Raw genomic sequence first — 15,523 nt, forward strand, 5'->3', positions numbered from 1 at the left:
AAAAAAAAAAAAAAAAAAGAAAAAGAAAATCTTTAAAGTAGCAAAATAAGTGATTTTGCTAGTAATTTTCACCTTTGGAAGTCAGAATAACCAAACACTAATTCTTTTTCAAACTTACTGTGGTATTTTGACTTTTTTCCCTTCATTCTTTCAATATTTTTTTTTTCTTAATCTAGAGATTAAGGTATTACTTTTAATAATAGTCACTTAAATGATTTACATTGCTAATCTTTTGATGACAAGACATGTATCTTGAAAAAAAATCAGATAGCACTGTGCTCCATATAGCATAATTTTTAGAACATGTAAATGAAAAGTAATGGACCAGGTTCTCAAACAATATCCAGTCAGTTCCTTGCTGAGGAAGGGGAACCATTGCTGAATGCTTTTGATATTATTCTTAGAATATAAAGAAAATTTAAATTAATCACAAAATTTCTAGTAGGTTAGTTTAGGATATAAAATAGATTTAAGTTTTTAAAAATTTTCTGAAAGAAGCGATCATAATTTTCCCATATTTGTTCTTATATAAATATATTATATTCTATATAGTCTCTATATAACATCTATATAATACTCTGTTTTGAACTGTTCTGTCAAAAAAATGGAATATTAAGCATAATCCTATCTTAATTATTTATTATAAGTTCTTTTCTGAGAATAGGATACAAGAGAAATTTTTTGACAAATGCAATAAAGCCAGAGTTTGGGGGATTACTAAATCAATTTATAAATCTTATTTCTAAGGGTTAATAAGATAGACTACTAATTTTCTTGGTTTCTTGATATTTACAGTAATGGTTGAATTTTATGTTGTAAAAAATATCAGTGAAATTCTTTGTAAGATACTGTTTGCATAAATGTTTATGATAAATTGAAGTGTTAAAGTTAGCATACTTGGCTAGCCAGTTAGCTCACTTGAGAGAGTGTTATGCTGGAAACACAGGGGTCATGGGTTTTCAGATCCCTGTACCAGCCAGCTGCCAAAAAAAAAAAAAAATTAGTATACTTGATTATGTTGTGTAACAAAGACATGTAAGTTTTTTTGAAATTGCTACAACTTAAGTATTTAATCATTAGAGAATATGAAATAATTTGTAGTTTATCTTATTTTCTCTATTTGTAGTTGCTAACAAATAAAAGTAACTTGTAAGCTTTGTGTTTTAGATGTTTTAAACTATTATATATCTAGAAAATGTCCAAACAATTTTCACAGTTTCTTTTTTTTCCTCATTGGTATGCTAAACAGTACTTTAATCTGTTCTGTATTTACATATGTAGAAAAAATGTTAGTTTGAGGAGTCAGGAAGTATACATAATTATATAAAATTATAGCTGCTTTTATTAAGTATATCTAAAATTCATTTAGAGTTTATAATATTTGTTGCTGCTTGCTCCAATTACAAGAAAGTTTGGGGAAGAATCAAACAATGCAGTTTTAATTTTTCTTTTTGGTTTTTCTTAGCAATTGAAAGCATGTAGTGAAGAGCAAGAAGACAGAGAATGTCTGAACCAAGCTATTACTGCTCTCATGAATCTCCAAGGTAGTTTGGATCGAATTTACAAGCAATATTCACCTAGACGCCGGCCTGGGTAATTCCAAACTGTTAAATATGAATGCTTCTGCATACTTAACTGTATCTGGTACCTGGTTTTCTAAAGAAGTGTGATTTGTAGTGATAGTTCCATTCTTGAAAGTTATACTTTTCTTTCACATTTTTCTTCTGGTCTTTTGTCTTAAGATTAGCATTGTCATATTGTTAAGATATGCTTAAGAAATTTTAAAAAGATATATTTAATAATTTTGTGTAATCTGCACAAGAAATTTAGTATTCTTTGTATTTTCAGTTTTTACAACATTATACATTTCAGTTATAAAGCCTATAGTACTTCTCTTTCACAATAATGAGATTGAGGCATGTATCATTTAGTGGCAAAGTTAGAAGGTAAATGCTATGTGTAAAATCTAGTGTTTTGTTATTTAATATTTTTGTCACTTGATTTGAGGTAGTTTATACTTGAAGCAATCAGGGTTGCCTAGCCATTAAATAAGCTAAATTTGTCTTCATATTTTAGGGATCCTGTTTGCCCTTTTTATAATCGTCAATTAAGAAGCAAACACCTGGCTATCAAAAAAATGAATGAAATTCAGAAAAACATAGATGGATGGGAAGGCAAAGATATTGGACAGTGTTGTAATGAATTCATCATGGAAGGACCATTGACAAGAATTGGTGCTAAACATGAACGGCATATTTTTCTCTTTGATGGCTTAATGATCAGCTGTAAACCTAATCATGGCCAGACCCGGCTTCCAGGTTACAGTAGTGCAGAATATAGATTAAAAGAAAAATTTGTCATGAGGAAAATACAAATCTGTGATAAAGAAGATACTTGTGAATGCAAACATGCTTTTGAATTAGTATCCAAAGATGAAAACAGCATAATATTTGCTGCTAAGTCTGCTGAAGAGAAAAATAATTGGATGGCAGCCCTTATTTCTCTTCATTATCGTAGTACTCTAGATCGAATGCTAGATTCAGTATTACTAAAAGAAGAAAATGAACAACCACTGAGATTACCAAGTCCAGAAGTGTATCGTTTTGTGGTAAAAGATTCTGAGGAAAATATTGTTTTTGAAGACAACTTGCAAAGTAGAAGTGGTATCCCCATTATTAAAGGAGGAACTGTGGTGAAATTAATTGAAAGGTTAACATATCATATGTATGCAGGTAAGTGAGACTTATTGCAAGTGCTTACCAAGGGCTAAAAGCTTTTTAAGGATGTCCAAAAATGTTTGAGGCTTGGGAAAAAAATGGATTGCCTCCAAAATATAAAAAGACTGCAAAATCAAAAGGAATAAATGACTAAGTGTATCTAAAATGTAATATTAATTTCATTAATTATTAAATAAGTATTCATGAAATTTGCATGTTCACGAATTATTGGCAGGAAAAGCCACAGTGGGAGGAGGCAAAGTAAAAAGAAAAAGGAAGGAAGTCCTCTAGATATGATACTTTTAATTAATTAAACTGAATAAATTGAACACGAGCCTGTTTTATGCTCTACCTTTTCAGATCCCAATTTTGTTCGTACTTTTCTTACTACATATCGTTCATTTTGTAAACCACAAGAATTGCTAAGCTTGCTGATTGAACGGTAAGAAAAACATATTTCACTTACATTAACATTTTATAAAAAGTTAACTGTTTTATACCTTACAAAGTGCCTGGTATCTAGTACATCCTCAAGTGGTTATTGAACATAATTTATTTTGTATTAAATTAGCAGTATTACTGTTCTCCTCACATAAAGTGCTCGTTGAAATCCCTGTTTATAACAGAGGTCTTTTCAGCCTTTAGCAATATTTCAAGTGGTCATCAGACACATTTAAATGGTTAAAAAACTGTATATTTTAATAAAATTTGTTCTGAGCAATATAATGGTACTTCCTTAAAAGAGACTTTTCACTTTTAAAATAAGCTTGTTATGGAAAATTTTAAAACATATACAAGAGTGGCAGAAAAATATAATAAATCCATTTATCCATTATCCAACTTCAATAATTATCAACTCACATTTCATCTATTTCCGTACAGATTTAAACACCCTGCCCCCAGGATTATTTTGAAGTAGATCGCAGACAACATTTTTCATCTGTGAATATTTCTGTATATATCTCTAAAAGATGATTCTCATAAAAAAAAAATCATGTCATTATTAAACCTAAAAAATTAACAATTCTATTATTATGATTAATTTTTAATAATTAAGTTTTGGGTTGGATTTTTTTTTTTACTAAGTTTTTTTTTTTCTTTTTGTCTTTTTTACTGACCGGTAACGGGATCGCAACCCTCGGTGTCGCGCCTGTACCGGGGACCGGCAACGGGATCGCAACCCTCGGTGTTGCGCCTGCACCGCGCTCAGCCAGTGAGCGGGAACCGGTCTCCACATGGGATCCGAACCCTCAGCGGGAGTGCCGCTGCGCTCCCAAGCAGCGCACTCTCCAGTGCGCCACTGGGCCGACCCTTTACTAAGTTTTTAAATGGCATTTAAAGTGCTTTCTAGTTTAAAATACAGAATCTGGACTCCAAAATGATTTTTGTTTCACATTTTAAGACTTATTACCAGAATCTTGACCTCTATCACTGTGTCATTCTATGAAACTAAATTTACCAGACTGAGTCAGTGTAATGTGCCATGAGGATCTACTTAGTTTTATTTCTGTATCCAAAATAAGGAAAGCACACTTATTAGTTTTATATTTTAGCTATTTTTCTTTCTTTCTTTCTTTTTTTTTTCCGTTTTGAGACCGGCTGCACCGCGCTCAGCCAGTGAGCGCACCGGCCATCCCTATATAGGATCCAAACCTGTGGCGGGAGCGCTGCTGCACTCCCAGCGCCACATTCTCCCAAGTGTGCCACGGGCTCGGCCCAGCTATTTTTCTTTTAACTTTGATTTTTATCTTACCCACTTAACGTTTCTTCTTTAAATATTGTTAAAAATCCAGGGGACTTCTCTTTGAATTTATACTCATTTATTTAAGGAAATTTATTAGTCTACTTTCATTTAATAATATAAATATTAAGGACAGATTATTAAATAAGCCATTTCTGTCATGTTCTTTAAAGAGGTTATATTCCTTATGGATTCTTTTCTTTGATCTTTTCTATGGACCTTTTCTGTATTGATAAATGCTAGTTATAAAACATTTTTTGATAGAAGTAAGTAAACTTTTTTTGATAAAACCTTAGTACTGTATAGCCAAAGAACAATTTTTTGTAGTATGTAGTACCTCAGGTGAAGTTTAATAGTAATTGCACTTTTCCTGGAAGTGGTAGGAAAGAGGGTTGCTTGGTCAAAATATTTTTCCTGTTGTGTTTGAAATTCTTTTCATTTATATATGAACAAATTTCTCTCCTTTCGCTTTTCTTCTTAGATTTGAAATTCCAGAGCCAGAACCTACTGAAGCAGACAAATTGGCAATAGAAAAAGGCGAGCAGCCAATCAGTGCAGACCTTAAAAGATTTCGCAAGGAATATGTTCAACCAGTACAACTTAGGTTTGGCCTGAATATTACATTTTTTTATGTGCCATTAAATTTTCAATATACAATTAGTGCAAAAGTTCTTAGCTCTTAATTCAAATATAGCTATTATTGTTAACTTCACAGCAGTTAAGTCAGACTTCCAAAGTTCTTTCTCCGTAAAGCTCCTCTTAAATATGCTTAAAATTTTTAATTATTTAAATATACTGTTATCTGTATGAAATATCTCTGGCATTTGATGTATTATACTTGCGACCAGGATACTGATTTGTTATTGTAAGTAAAAATTGTAAAATTTCGGGCTGGCCCGGTGGCGCACTGCTACAGTGCGCCGCTTGGGAACGCAGCGGCGCTCCCGCCGAGGGTTCGGATCCCACATACAGACCAGTTCCCGCTCACTGGCTGAGTGAGGGGTGGGCACGGCACCGAGGGTTGCAATCCCGTTGCCGGTCCCGGCCCGGTGCGGGCACGACACTGGGGGTTGCGGTCCGTTGCCGGACACAAAAAAAGACAAAAAGGAAAAAAAAAATTGTAAAATTTCATATGAGCTTGCCAACTGTCAACCTTTTTTCATGTTTTTTTTTTCTTTATGTCCCATTGTGATCATCTCGTAATCCTGGGCTTTTTTACAGTTTATAATGTTTATGGAAGTTCTAGCTCTTTTCCCACACATCTCCCACAAATTATGCAGACATTTGTTCTTTTATCTAAGAAATTATGGCAATAATTTCTAAAACTGTACTTGATTATAGCAGCTGCTAGTTGTTAGGTACTTACTGTGTGCTGGTCATTACCCTAAGGGCTTTATCTTTTTTATCATCCTTAAAATATAATTACTATTCCCACTTCATATTTAAGAAAATTGAAAATTAGCAAGATTAAGTAACTTGAGCTAAGTCATATAAAGGGAGGATTTGAACTCATGTCTGACTTCCTTAGCCAGTGTATTTTTTTTTAACCACTAAGCATTGAAAATTGGAAGTTCCTTTGATAAGCTTTCTTTACAGTCCAAGTTAGAACCAAAGTATTATCTATGCCTTTCAACTGGAAACTGAGTTATCCTATTAGTTGTACATGACCTAAATATTTTTTCTCTCTTAGTGTTAAGCTTCTTTGATTACTGTTGACCAATAAATTGTAACTTTGGGACTGAGTATATTAATCATTTATTTTCCAGGGTAATTGCCACAAATAAATGCAGTTTTAGTGAAATGATAGTGCTCCCAGCTACATGTCTTTCAGCCAAAGCTTTTAACATGTCATTCTTTGTATAAAGAAGATGAGGTTATTTACATATCAGCAATAAAAATAAGTAATTAATTTTTTTCTACTAGCTGTGATGCATTTGTACTAATCTATACTCAGTTTAAGTGTAGATATGCCTTGATATGAGGCATACATTTATGAGGTTGCTATATGGGGGGGAATATAATCTTAAACCCTCAGTCATGTAAATTCTTTAAGTATTCCTAAGCATTTTCTGTGTTCTCATGCAGTATTTGCAATTATGGTGAGTACAGAAATAACATAGACTGTCATAATATTATGGCATCATGATATGTGATTTTATTGTGGAAAAAGAATATGTGAAACACTTATGTGTTGTTCTACTTTGAATGTTTAAGTGACTTAGAAAAATACATCCCTCTAAAATTTCAGGAATAGCTGAAATTAGGCTAGAACAATTAGGGAAGAAATCTTGGAAGAGGCAAAGTTTGAGGTTATCCCTAACAGATACATAGGATTTAGATAGGCAGAAAGGTAATTATAGGTGTTCACGGTAATGTGAAATAGTAGGAACAAAGGCAAGAAGGCAGAAATGAAAATGGTGTGCAGGGGAAATAGGTAAGGAAATTGACGTAAGAGAAATGAAGACATTGTATTACAAGTAGTAGTAGATGCGATTAACTAAATGGAATGAGGTGGATAAAATCCGAGCCAAGTTGTTAAATCTGTTATGTGAGCATTGATGGATTTTTAGCAGAATATGTGATATTAATTTTTTCCATATTTTTAAGCATATAACAGTATTGAAAATTGTATTGTAAACACTCATAAACCCACCATCTAGATCTACTGTTGACATTTTAGTATACTTATTTTATCACATATCTATTCATTTATTGTTCTTCTGTCAGTCCATTAATCATCTAATTTTTTGGATGTATTTCCAAGTACACTCTTTAAATACTTCAACTTGTATGTCATTAACAATTCAGTATTTATTATTATTATTTTCTAAAATGTGCATACAATGAAATATACACATTCATTGCACATTTATTTTGGTTGAATTTTAACAAACACATACATCTCTATAATCCAAACTCCTTTCAAGATATAGAATGTTACCACATCCTAGAAAGTTCCCTTATGCCTCTTCTAATCAGTTTTTGTTCTCACTACTCAAAGGCAGTATTCTGATTTCTTTCTCCGTAGAGTAGTTTTACTGTTTTAGAATTTCATATAAATGATTATCTTTTGTGTCATACTTCTTTTACTCAGCATGCTTTTGAGATTCATCCATGTTGTTGCTTCTGTCAGTAGTTTGATCTATTTTATTGCTGAGTTAGTGTTTTATTACATGAATATACCACAGTTTGTTTACTCATTTTTCCCACTGAAGGACACCTGGGCTTTTTCCAGTTTTTGATTATTATGAATAAAGTTGCTGTGAGCTTTATCTTACAAGTCTTATTGTGAATATATTTATTTTACTTATCTTGGGTAAATAACTCAGAGTAGAATGGGAGGGTCATAAGGTAGGTGTATGTTTTGTTTTAAAAGAAACTGTCAAAACTTTTCCAAACATTCTCACTAACAGTGATGAGAGTTCTAGTTGCTCCACATGCTCATCAGTGTTTAGTGATGTCAGTCTTCATACATTAGCCATATTGCTGGGTATGTAGTTCTATCTCATTGTGGTTTTAATTTGTATTTCTGTGATGATTAATGATGTTGAGAATTTTTTATTGTTTCTTATTGGCCATTCATACTTATTTTGTGAAGTATGTTCAAATCTTGTCTTTTTTTTTATAGAGTTGTCTTTTTATTATTGAGCTGTAGGAGTATATTGAGTAGGACCAGATGCTAGTCCTTTGTCAGATAAATATTTTGCAGATATTTTTTTCCAGTCTGTGGATCGCCTATTAGTTTTCTTAATTATGTCTTTTGATGAGCTGAAGTTTTTAATTTCGATGAAGTCTGATGAGATTTTTTTTTCTTCTACATTATAGTAATTTTAAAATTACATTGATGCTGTAGAAACTAGAAAGAAGAGAAAATGGAAGCAGAACTATTTGAATTGATCTAAGTGTAAACCTAGAAGCTGTTTTGTGATCTCTTGAAATATTCTCTAAGGCACTGAGCCAACCAGACAAACAATGACTTAAGGTTGTTCTATTATGAATAGCATGACAGAGATGGAGAATTAAATGTATTTTCTTAGCTTGAGAGAAAAACTGTTGTCTGTTGGGGGGAGTAGAAGCTAACCTGGAAATAGTCATTTGTTGAAGTAATGAAGGAAAAAAAATGCTAATATCACTAATTTACACCATCTATATATGTTTCCGTGGTGGTGAGTGGAGTGTTATATTTGTATAGTTGATTAAATCTATTTTCTACTTTCCAGGTTATAAGTAATTTTTGTGATACTGCAAAACAGACTAGCTCTTCTGTCAAAAATGATATTTTTGTCTTTTGAAATGAAATGAGTGTAGCCATATTTTAGATTAGAAATTTGATGATGAGCACATGAATTTAGAACCACATATGCTAAACCTTAGTTGGTTTTCCATTTTATGGGAAAAATATATCAAAATTTAGATCTTAATTTAGATCTTAAAATGCTTTTTCAGTTTAAAGATTTAAGAATAGCTTTTATACTATAGAGTATGAATTTTCTACATATGAATAAAGAAAAGACACTTTTCCTTAACATAAGTGGGTAATTAAGCACAGAAACCACATTTTTATGCTTAAAATATTTTTGAAGTATAGTTTTTAAATAATGTACAGTCTGGAGACCTACTTAAGGTATTAATTAAATATAGATTAGACTCTGAATATTATTTTGGCCTTTGTATATAAAGCTATTACCATGGCATTAGAGAAGTGAAAGTGTAATTGAGTGCTTAGGTTTCACTAAAATGTGTTTCTTTCCATTTTATCAGAATCTTAAATGTGTTTCGGCACTGGGTTGAACACCATTTTTATGACTTTGAAAGAGATTCGGAATTGCTTGAAAGACTAGAATCCTTCATTTCAAGTGTAAGAGGTATATTATTTAAAGGTTTGATTGACTCTTATGTTGCACATGAGTTTATTTTCAAATTTGTGTGAATTTTAATTAACAAGTGAAACTATTTTTCTTTTTAAAAAGCTGAAATAACATTGAGCGATTTTTATAGACTCTTAGAAGCTCACGTATGTTTAGAACTATCTGAAGGCTCAGAACCTTGCCTTTTCAAGTTTTTGAGGAGAACATTTCTTTTAAAGAAGTCAAAAGTCCTCTTTAATAAATTTAAGCTATTTAATTTTATTTCACCTCAAGGTTGTCATTTCTTCAATTAAATAAAAATATGTGTAATTTTAATTTTCCTTAATCTTGTTCTTTAATTTTGAATGATTAACAGCTTTTTCATTATATTTACTTCCTCTGGAAAAGTTTTTGGTGTATTTTTGGCACCTGAAAGATAGGAGTTTCATACCTGAAGTTTCAGAATCACAGCCTATGATGTGAAACTCTAGGCCATGAACATTTAAATAGATGTATGTGTCATCAAATGTCTGTTACTGAATCAAGAACTTTTTTCTTTTCATTTCTTTGGGGGGGGGGGCAGCTGGGCAGTACAGGGATCTTAACCTTGACCTTGGTGTTACCAACCCCATACTCTAACCAACAGAGCTACCCAGCCAGCCCAAGAACATTTGTTTGATCTGACAGTATAGAACATTAATTAAGAATACCATAACAAGCCTTGCTTATTTCTTGTCCTACTTGTGTTTTTGGGTTTTTTTGGTGGTTGGTTGGTACAGGGATCAAACTGTTGATGTCCTACTTGTTCTTATCGGAAATTTTATTTAAAATAGAGAATGTGATTTCTATACAAGTTATAACTCAGGAAAACCAAATAGTTCATGAGGGAAAGTTTATTTTTATAGAAATATTTCAACTAAGTGAAGAAAGAATGATAGAATGTCACTGTTTATCAATTTCTAGTAAAATAATAGCTCTAGGGAATTAGGAGTGGATGCTTAACATCACAAAAAGAGAGATAACTAGACATTATATACCTGCTGTTGGAAGCATTATCAGCAAGTATTTGTATCAAAAAATTGATCCTGAATCAGACCAAGTCTCTATGTCTCTGGTGTACAGAAAATATAGGGGACAGAGAAACATGGCAGATGATATCACTGGGATGGACTTGGCAAAATGTAGACTTGGGAAACACCACAAGGCAAATAATTCAATCTTTTCAATAAATAAATTGCAAGCACAAATAAATGATAAAAGAGGGACCTGCATATTAAAGAAGACTTGAGACATATTGACTAAATGCCATATGTGGATCTTGTTCAGATCCTTTTTCAAACTATCTGTAAGAAAACATTTATGAGACAATCAGAGAAATTTGAACACTGACAATATTTGAAGATACTAAGAAGTTGTCAGTTTTTATAAGTGATAATGGTATTGTGGTAATTATTTTAAAGAGTCTTTTAGAGACACATACTTAAATATGAATGAAATGATATGATGTCTTGGATCTGTTTCAGAATAACTTAGAGAGTGAAGGGAGGGCATGAGTGGGTTTAAATGAAACAAAAATTGGCCATGAGTTGGTAATTGTTGAAGCTGGGTATAAGTTAAAGATTATACAAAGATTTGCAGGTATGTCTGTCAAATGAAAGGCATTTTTGTTTATGTGTTCTTTTTCTAGGGAAAGCTATGAAGAAATGGGTAGAGTCAATTGCTAAGATCATAAAGAGGAAGAAGCAAGCTCAGGCAAATGGAATAAGCCATAATATTACCTTTGAAAGTCCACCTCCACCAATTGAATGGCATATCAGCAGACCAGGACAGTTTGAAACATTTGATCTCATGACACTTCATCCAATAGAAATTGCACGTCAGCTAACACTTCTGGAATCTGATCTCTACAGGTAGACAACTAATGTTAGTTTCCTGCTCTGTTTTCAAGAACCTGGAACATTTAGCTACCTATTTTTAGAACAATTTGCAAATTATTCATAAGTGCTTAAAAATACATCTGTTCTCATTGGCTAGGAGGAGTGCTTTTATAGACAGATGGTTTTAACTACAGTCTATCATGCAGATAAAATTCTCATATCACTACTGAGGCCTAGATTAGGGACTAGCAATCTTTCACAAGTGAATGGCAGGGAGAAGACTAATGCAATTGAATAACAACCACTTTCAAGTCAATCACCCTTCTCCTACTCCTAATATTTTCTCAGATTGCTTTAGTTTGATGTCAGTCAGTCAGTATAGATACTGGCTCTTGGCAGCTAAATGAATAGAATATTGAGTGAGACAGGCTTTCTTTGTTCATTTACAGTCCAGGCTTCTGTGAAGAGAACAGACGTGGCATGTAACACCTCTGTGTTGAAAAATAGGTCCTCACTGCTATCATTTCATCAAAAATTTTTCTGATTCATGAGCCCCCTTTAAAATATGAATACCTAGTTATCCTGAGTAGCAGCCACTTTTTACACTGGGAAAAGCAAAAATTTAAAAATTTTAGTGCTAATGGAGAATGTAGGAGGGTACCAAAGATAAACTTTACCTTCTTTAGAATTGACCTCTGGTTTGTACTGGCTGTGCCTTTCAGAATCAGACCTTTAGCTCACCTGCCAGAGACTTAGCATAACCCGCCATGTTATATTTTAAGTAATTTGGAATTCAGGTAGTTTTTGTTTATTTTATGGGCTTTATGATAGGTAGGAATGAAGGGACTTGTTACTTGAGGTAATAAAGAAAATAATAATCACGTTTTTTACTTATAGAGTGACTGTTACATGAACAGACATCAGGAAAAAAAAAAAAATCAAAGCACTTACCTCCATGTGGAGCTACTTTCAGGACCTAGAAATATTTTTGTTAAGTGATATGTATTATGGAAGAAGGGTAGCTTACATAAAACATTGACACCATTTGTAATTAAATTCCTGGTGAAATAGTAGAGTCACTTAGGAAAATTTACTTCAAAAACGATTAGCAAGTATCCATTTATATACTCAAATCTCCTGATTAAAAAAAAATTTTTTTTTTTTTTTTATGAATAGCCAAGTCTCTAGGACATTGATGGCAATGCCACTGGTCAATTTTTTAATTATATAATCCTTAATCACTGTATACAATGATTTAATCTGCTTATCTATCTGATTTTTTTTTTACTAAATTTTTCAGGCATGGCAAGAAATACAGAAAATAATGTAATGAGTACTCATGAACAAAAAAATATATATACAGATAAAATTGAAATACTTTATTCTCCCCAGTCTCATTGCTCTTCTTTCCCCTAAGAAATAACTACTACCATGAATTTGGTGTTTACTATTCTTTTGTATGTCTTTATAGTTTATATACATATGCACATATTCATAAATAATATATATCATTGTTTTGCACATTTTTAAACTTCATATACTTATGTATTGTTATGCAATATGTTTTTTACTTAAATTGTTTTTGGTATTTGTTCAAATTGATGAATATAGTTCTAGTTTGCTTATTTTAGCTGCTGGATAGTATTCCACTTCTATAAGTCTTCCAACAGTTTATCCAGTCTCTTTATGAGCGTCTAGGTTGTTAGGGATTTTTAACTTTTACAGAAATGCTTCACTGAACATTCTTGTAAATATCATCTCATGACTTTGTGTAAAAGTTTATCTAGGGTATATACCAAGAGGTAGGATTGCTGGGTCATTTAGTGTGTATATCTTTAATACTGTGAGATATTGCCAGATTGTTTTACAGAGTGGTTGTATCAATTTTTACTTCCATGTCAATGTTGGAGAGTTCCTGTTTTATCATATTTTTACCAGACTTTTGTTAGCCTGACAGGAGTAAAGTGGGATTTCATTGCGATTTTATGTTCTTTGAGTAAGAAAGTATTTTTTCATGTTTGTGGCTATTTGGATCTGTTCCTCTGTGAATTCTGTGTTCATATGTTTGTCCATTTATCTTTTGGGTTAATTATCTTTTTCTTTTTAAGTTTTAGGAGATCTATAAATAATTATGGTACTAATCCTTTGTAGGATAAGTTGCATTGATTTTTGATTCCACAGGAAAGTCCAACCTTCTGAACTTGTAGGGAGTGTATGGACCAAAGAAGATAAAGAAATAAATTCTCCAAATTTATTAAAAATGATTCGTCATACCACAAATCTCACCCTCTGGTTTGAAAAGTAAGTTTTTGTTTACTTTATATAATTACTTTTTTATAATTACTTCATAATTGTCATAATATTAAGTCATGTTTAAGCTAAAATTCTGGCTAGAAATAGGTTTCTTGTTTTCTAAGTAAGATGAAGAAACTTTTCTAAGCCATGAATTTTTGTTTTGTTGTTGTTAGATGCACTGTGGAAGCAGAAAATTTTGAAGAACGAGTTGCAGTGCTAAGTAGAATTATAGAAATTCTGCAAGTTTTTCAAGATTTGAATAATTTCAATGGTGTATTGGAGATAGTCAGTGCAGTAAATTCAGTATCAGTATACAGATTAGACCATACCTTTGAGGTAAGTTTTAGGCTTAAATATTTCATCCTTTTGGGGGAACATAAAATTAATGTAAAAGAGATTGCTTTTTTCAATAACACATTGATAGTCTCAAATAAATGACAAATGACTTTAAATATAAATATACAGGTAACTTTTTAATTACCTTTAGTATATAGTCAAAAAAATTAATAACATGGAGAGAACCCTTTCTACAATTTATTTCATTTTATTTATTTATGTATGTATGTATGTATGTATTTATGTTGGTGGCTGGTCAGTATGGGGATCCGATTTTTTTTTTTTTAAAGCTGCCAGCCAGTATGGGGATTTGAACCCTTGACCTTGGTGTTATAACACCACACTCTGGCCAGCTGAGCTAACTGGCTAGACTATTTTATTTTTTAAATTATAAAATATGTGCTTGGTATTTCTTATAGAAAATTCAGGGGATATAGAAAGTATAGAGAGATATTTTAAATGTCTATTTTTAATAACAAAATTGAGATCAAATTATACATAGATTTTAATAGGCTGCATCCTTTTCTTGTAAACACTTTCCTATTTTATTAGTTTGTCTTCAAAAACAAGATTTTAAATGGCTATATGGTTTTCTGTTTCATGGATATATCATAATTTATTCCATCACTCTGTTGTCAACTGAGACAACTTATTGACAACTAAGTTATTTCTGATTTTTTGCTGTGATAAATAACTTATCATGAAGCATTGATATACAGAAATATTTGTAAGAATTTGATTATTTCCCTAGAATAAGTTCTTAGAGGTGGAGATCCTGGGTCAGAAGTTTTGCACATTTTAAGACTTTTGATACTTTTGCCAAGGTTCTAGCAAGATATGTTAAATGCTCCTCAATATTACTATATTAAAAACTTTTACAGAATTTATGAGCCAAAAGAAAAAAATCTCATTTTAAATTATACTAAAAATAACTAGTGAGATTGAATATTTTAAGATGTATTTATTGGCTACTTTAATTCTTCTTTATGATTTTTCTGTTCATGTCTTCTCATTTTTCTTTTTGGGTATTTTATTGATTTATATGGAATTTTTATATATTAGAGATATTAAAACTGTCCTTATTTTCTCCAGTTTCTATTTGTCTTTATTATGTCTCTTTTTAATTTAAAAACATTTGTAATGTTTTGATATTTGAAAGATTTATAATTTTTATTTAGTTAAACATATCAGTCTCTTCATTATGGTTCTTTCTTTGCTTTCGTATCTAGAAGGACTTTTTCTAAGTGAAGAATAATGAGTTAGAAACTCAGCCATACAAATATTGCCTTTGGGATTGTGAATTTTTACAATATTTCTAGAAAGTAATTTAGCAGTATTTTTTTTTTTTTTTGTCTTTTGTCTTTTTCCGTGTCCGGCAACGGATCGCAACCCTCAGTGTTGCCCCCGTACCAGACCGGGGACCGGCAATGGGATTGCAACCCTCGGCGTCGCGCCTGTACTGGACCGGGCCCGGCAACGGGATCGCAACCCTCGGTGTTGCCCCCGCACCTCGCTCAGCCAGTGAGCGGGAACCGGTCTGTATGTGGGATCCGAACCCTCGACGGGAGCGCCACCGCGCTTCCCAAGCGGCGCACTATCCAGTGCGCCACCGGGCCGGCCCCCAGCAGTATTTTTAAAAAATAAAAATACATATACTCTTGGACCCAGAATTCTTTTTTTTTTTTTTTTTTTTTTTTTTTTTTTTTTTTT

The 15,523-nt window shown here is 32.1% G+C and overlaps 1 protein-coding gene across 2 annotated transcripts in view; it reads left to right on the forward strand.

Moving 5' to 3' along the window:
* SOS2 (son of sevenless homolog 2 (Drosophila)) overlaps nucleotides 1-15,523 on the forward strand; it is a 69,774-nt gene that overhangs the window by 31,796 nt on the left and 22,455 nt on the right. For both annotated transcript variants that reach the window (XM_008571405.1, XM_008571406.1), the window contains exons 8-15: nucleotides 1,466-1,593; nucleotides 2,077-2,732; nucleotides 3,078-3,159; nucleotides 4,940-5,062; nucleotides 9,220-9,323; nucleotides 10,993-11,215; nucleotides 13,364-13,483; nucleotides 13,651-13,813. In XM_008571405.1, the coding sequence (XP_008569627.1) occupies nucleotides 1,466-1,593; nucleotides 2,077-2,732; nucleotides 3,078-3,159; nucleotides 4,940-5,062; nucleotides 9,220-9,323; nucleotides 10,993-11,215; nucleotides 13,364-13,483; nucleotides 13,651-13,813 (1,599 nt within the window). The remainder of the gene's footprint in view (nucleotides 1-1,465; nucleotides 1,594-2,076; nucleotides 2,733-3,077; nucleotides 3,160-4,939; nucleotides 5,063-9,219; nucleotides 9,324-10,992; nucleotides 11,216-13,363; nucleotides 13,484-13,650; nucleotides 13,814-15,523) is intronic.

This window comes from Galeopterus variegatus, unplaced genomic scaffold, assembly GCF_000696425.1.
Source record: "Galeopterus variegatus unplaced genomic scaffold, G_variegatus-3.0.2 Scaffold687, whole genome shotgun sequence".
NCBI classification, from domain to species: domain Eukaryota; kingdom Metazoa; phylum Chordata; class Mammalia; order Dermoptera; family Cynocephalidae; genus Galeopterus; species Galeopterus variegatus.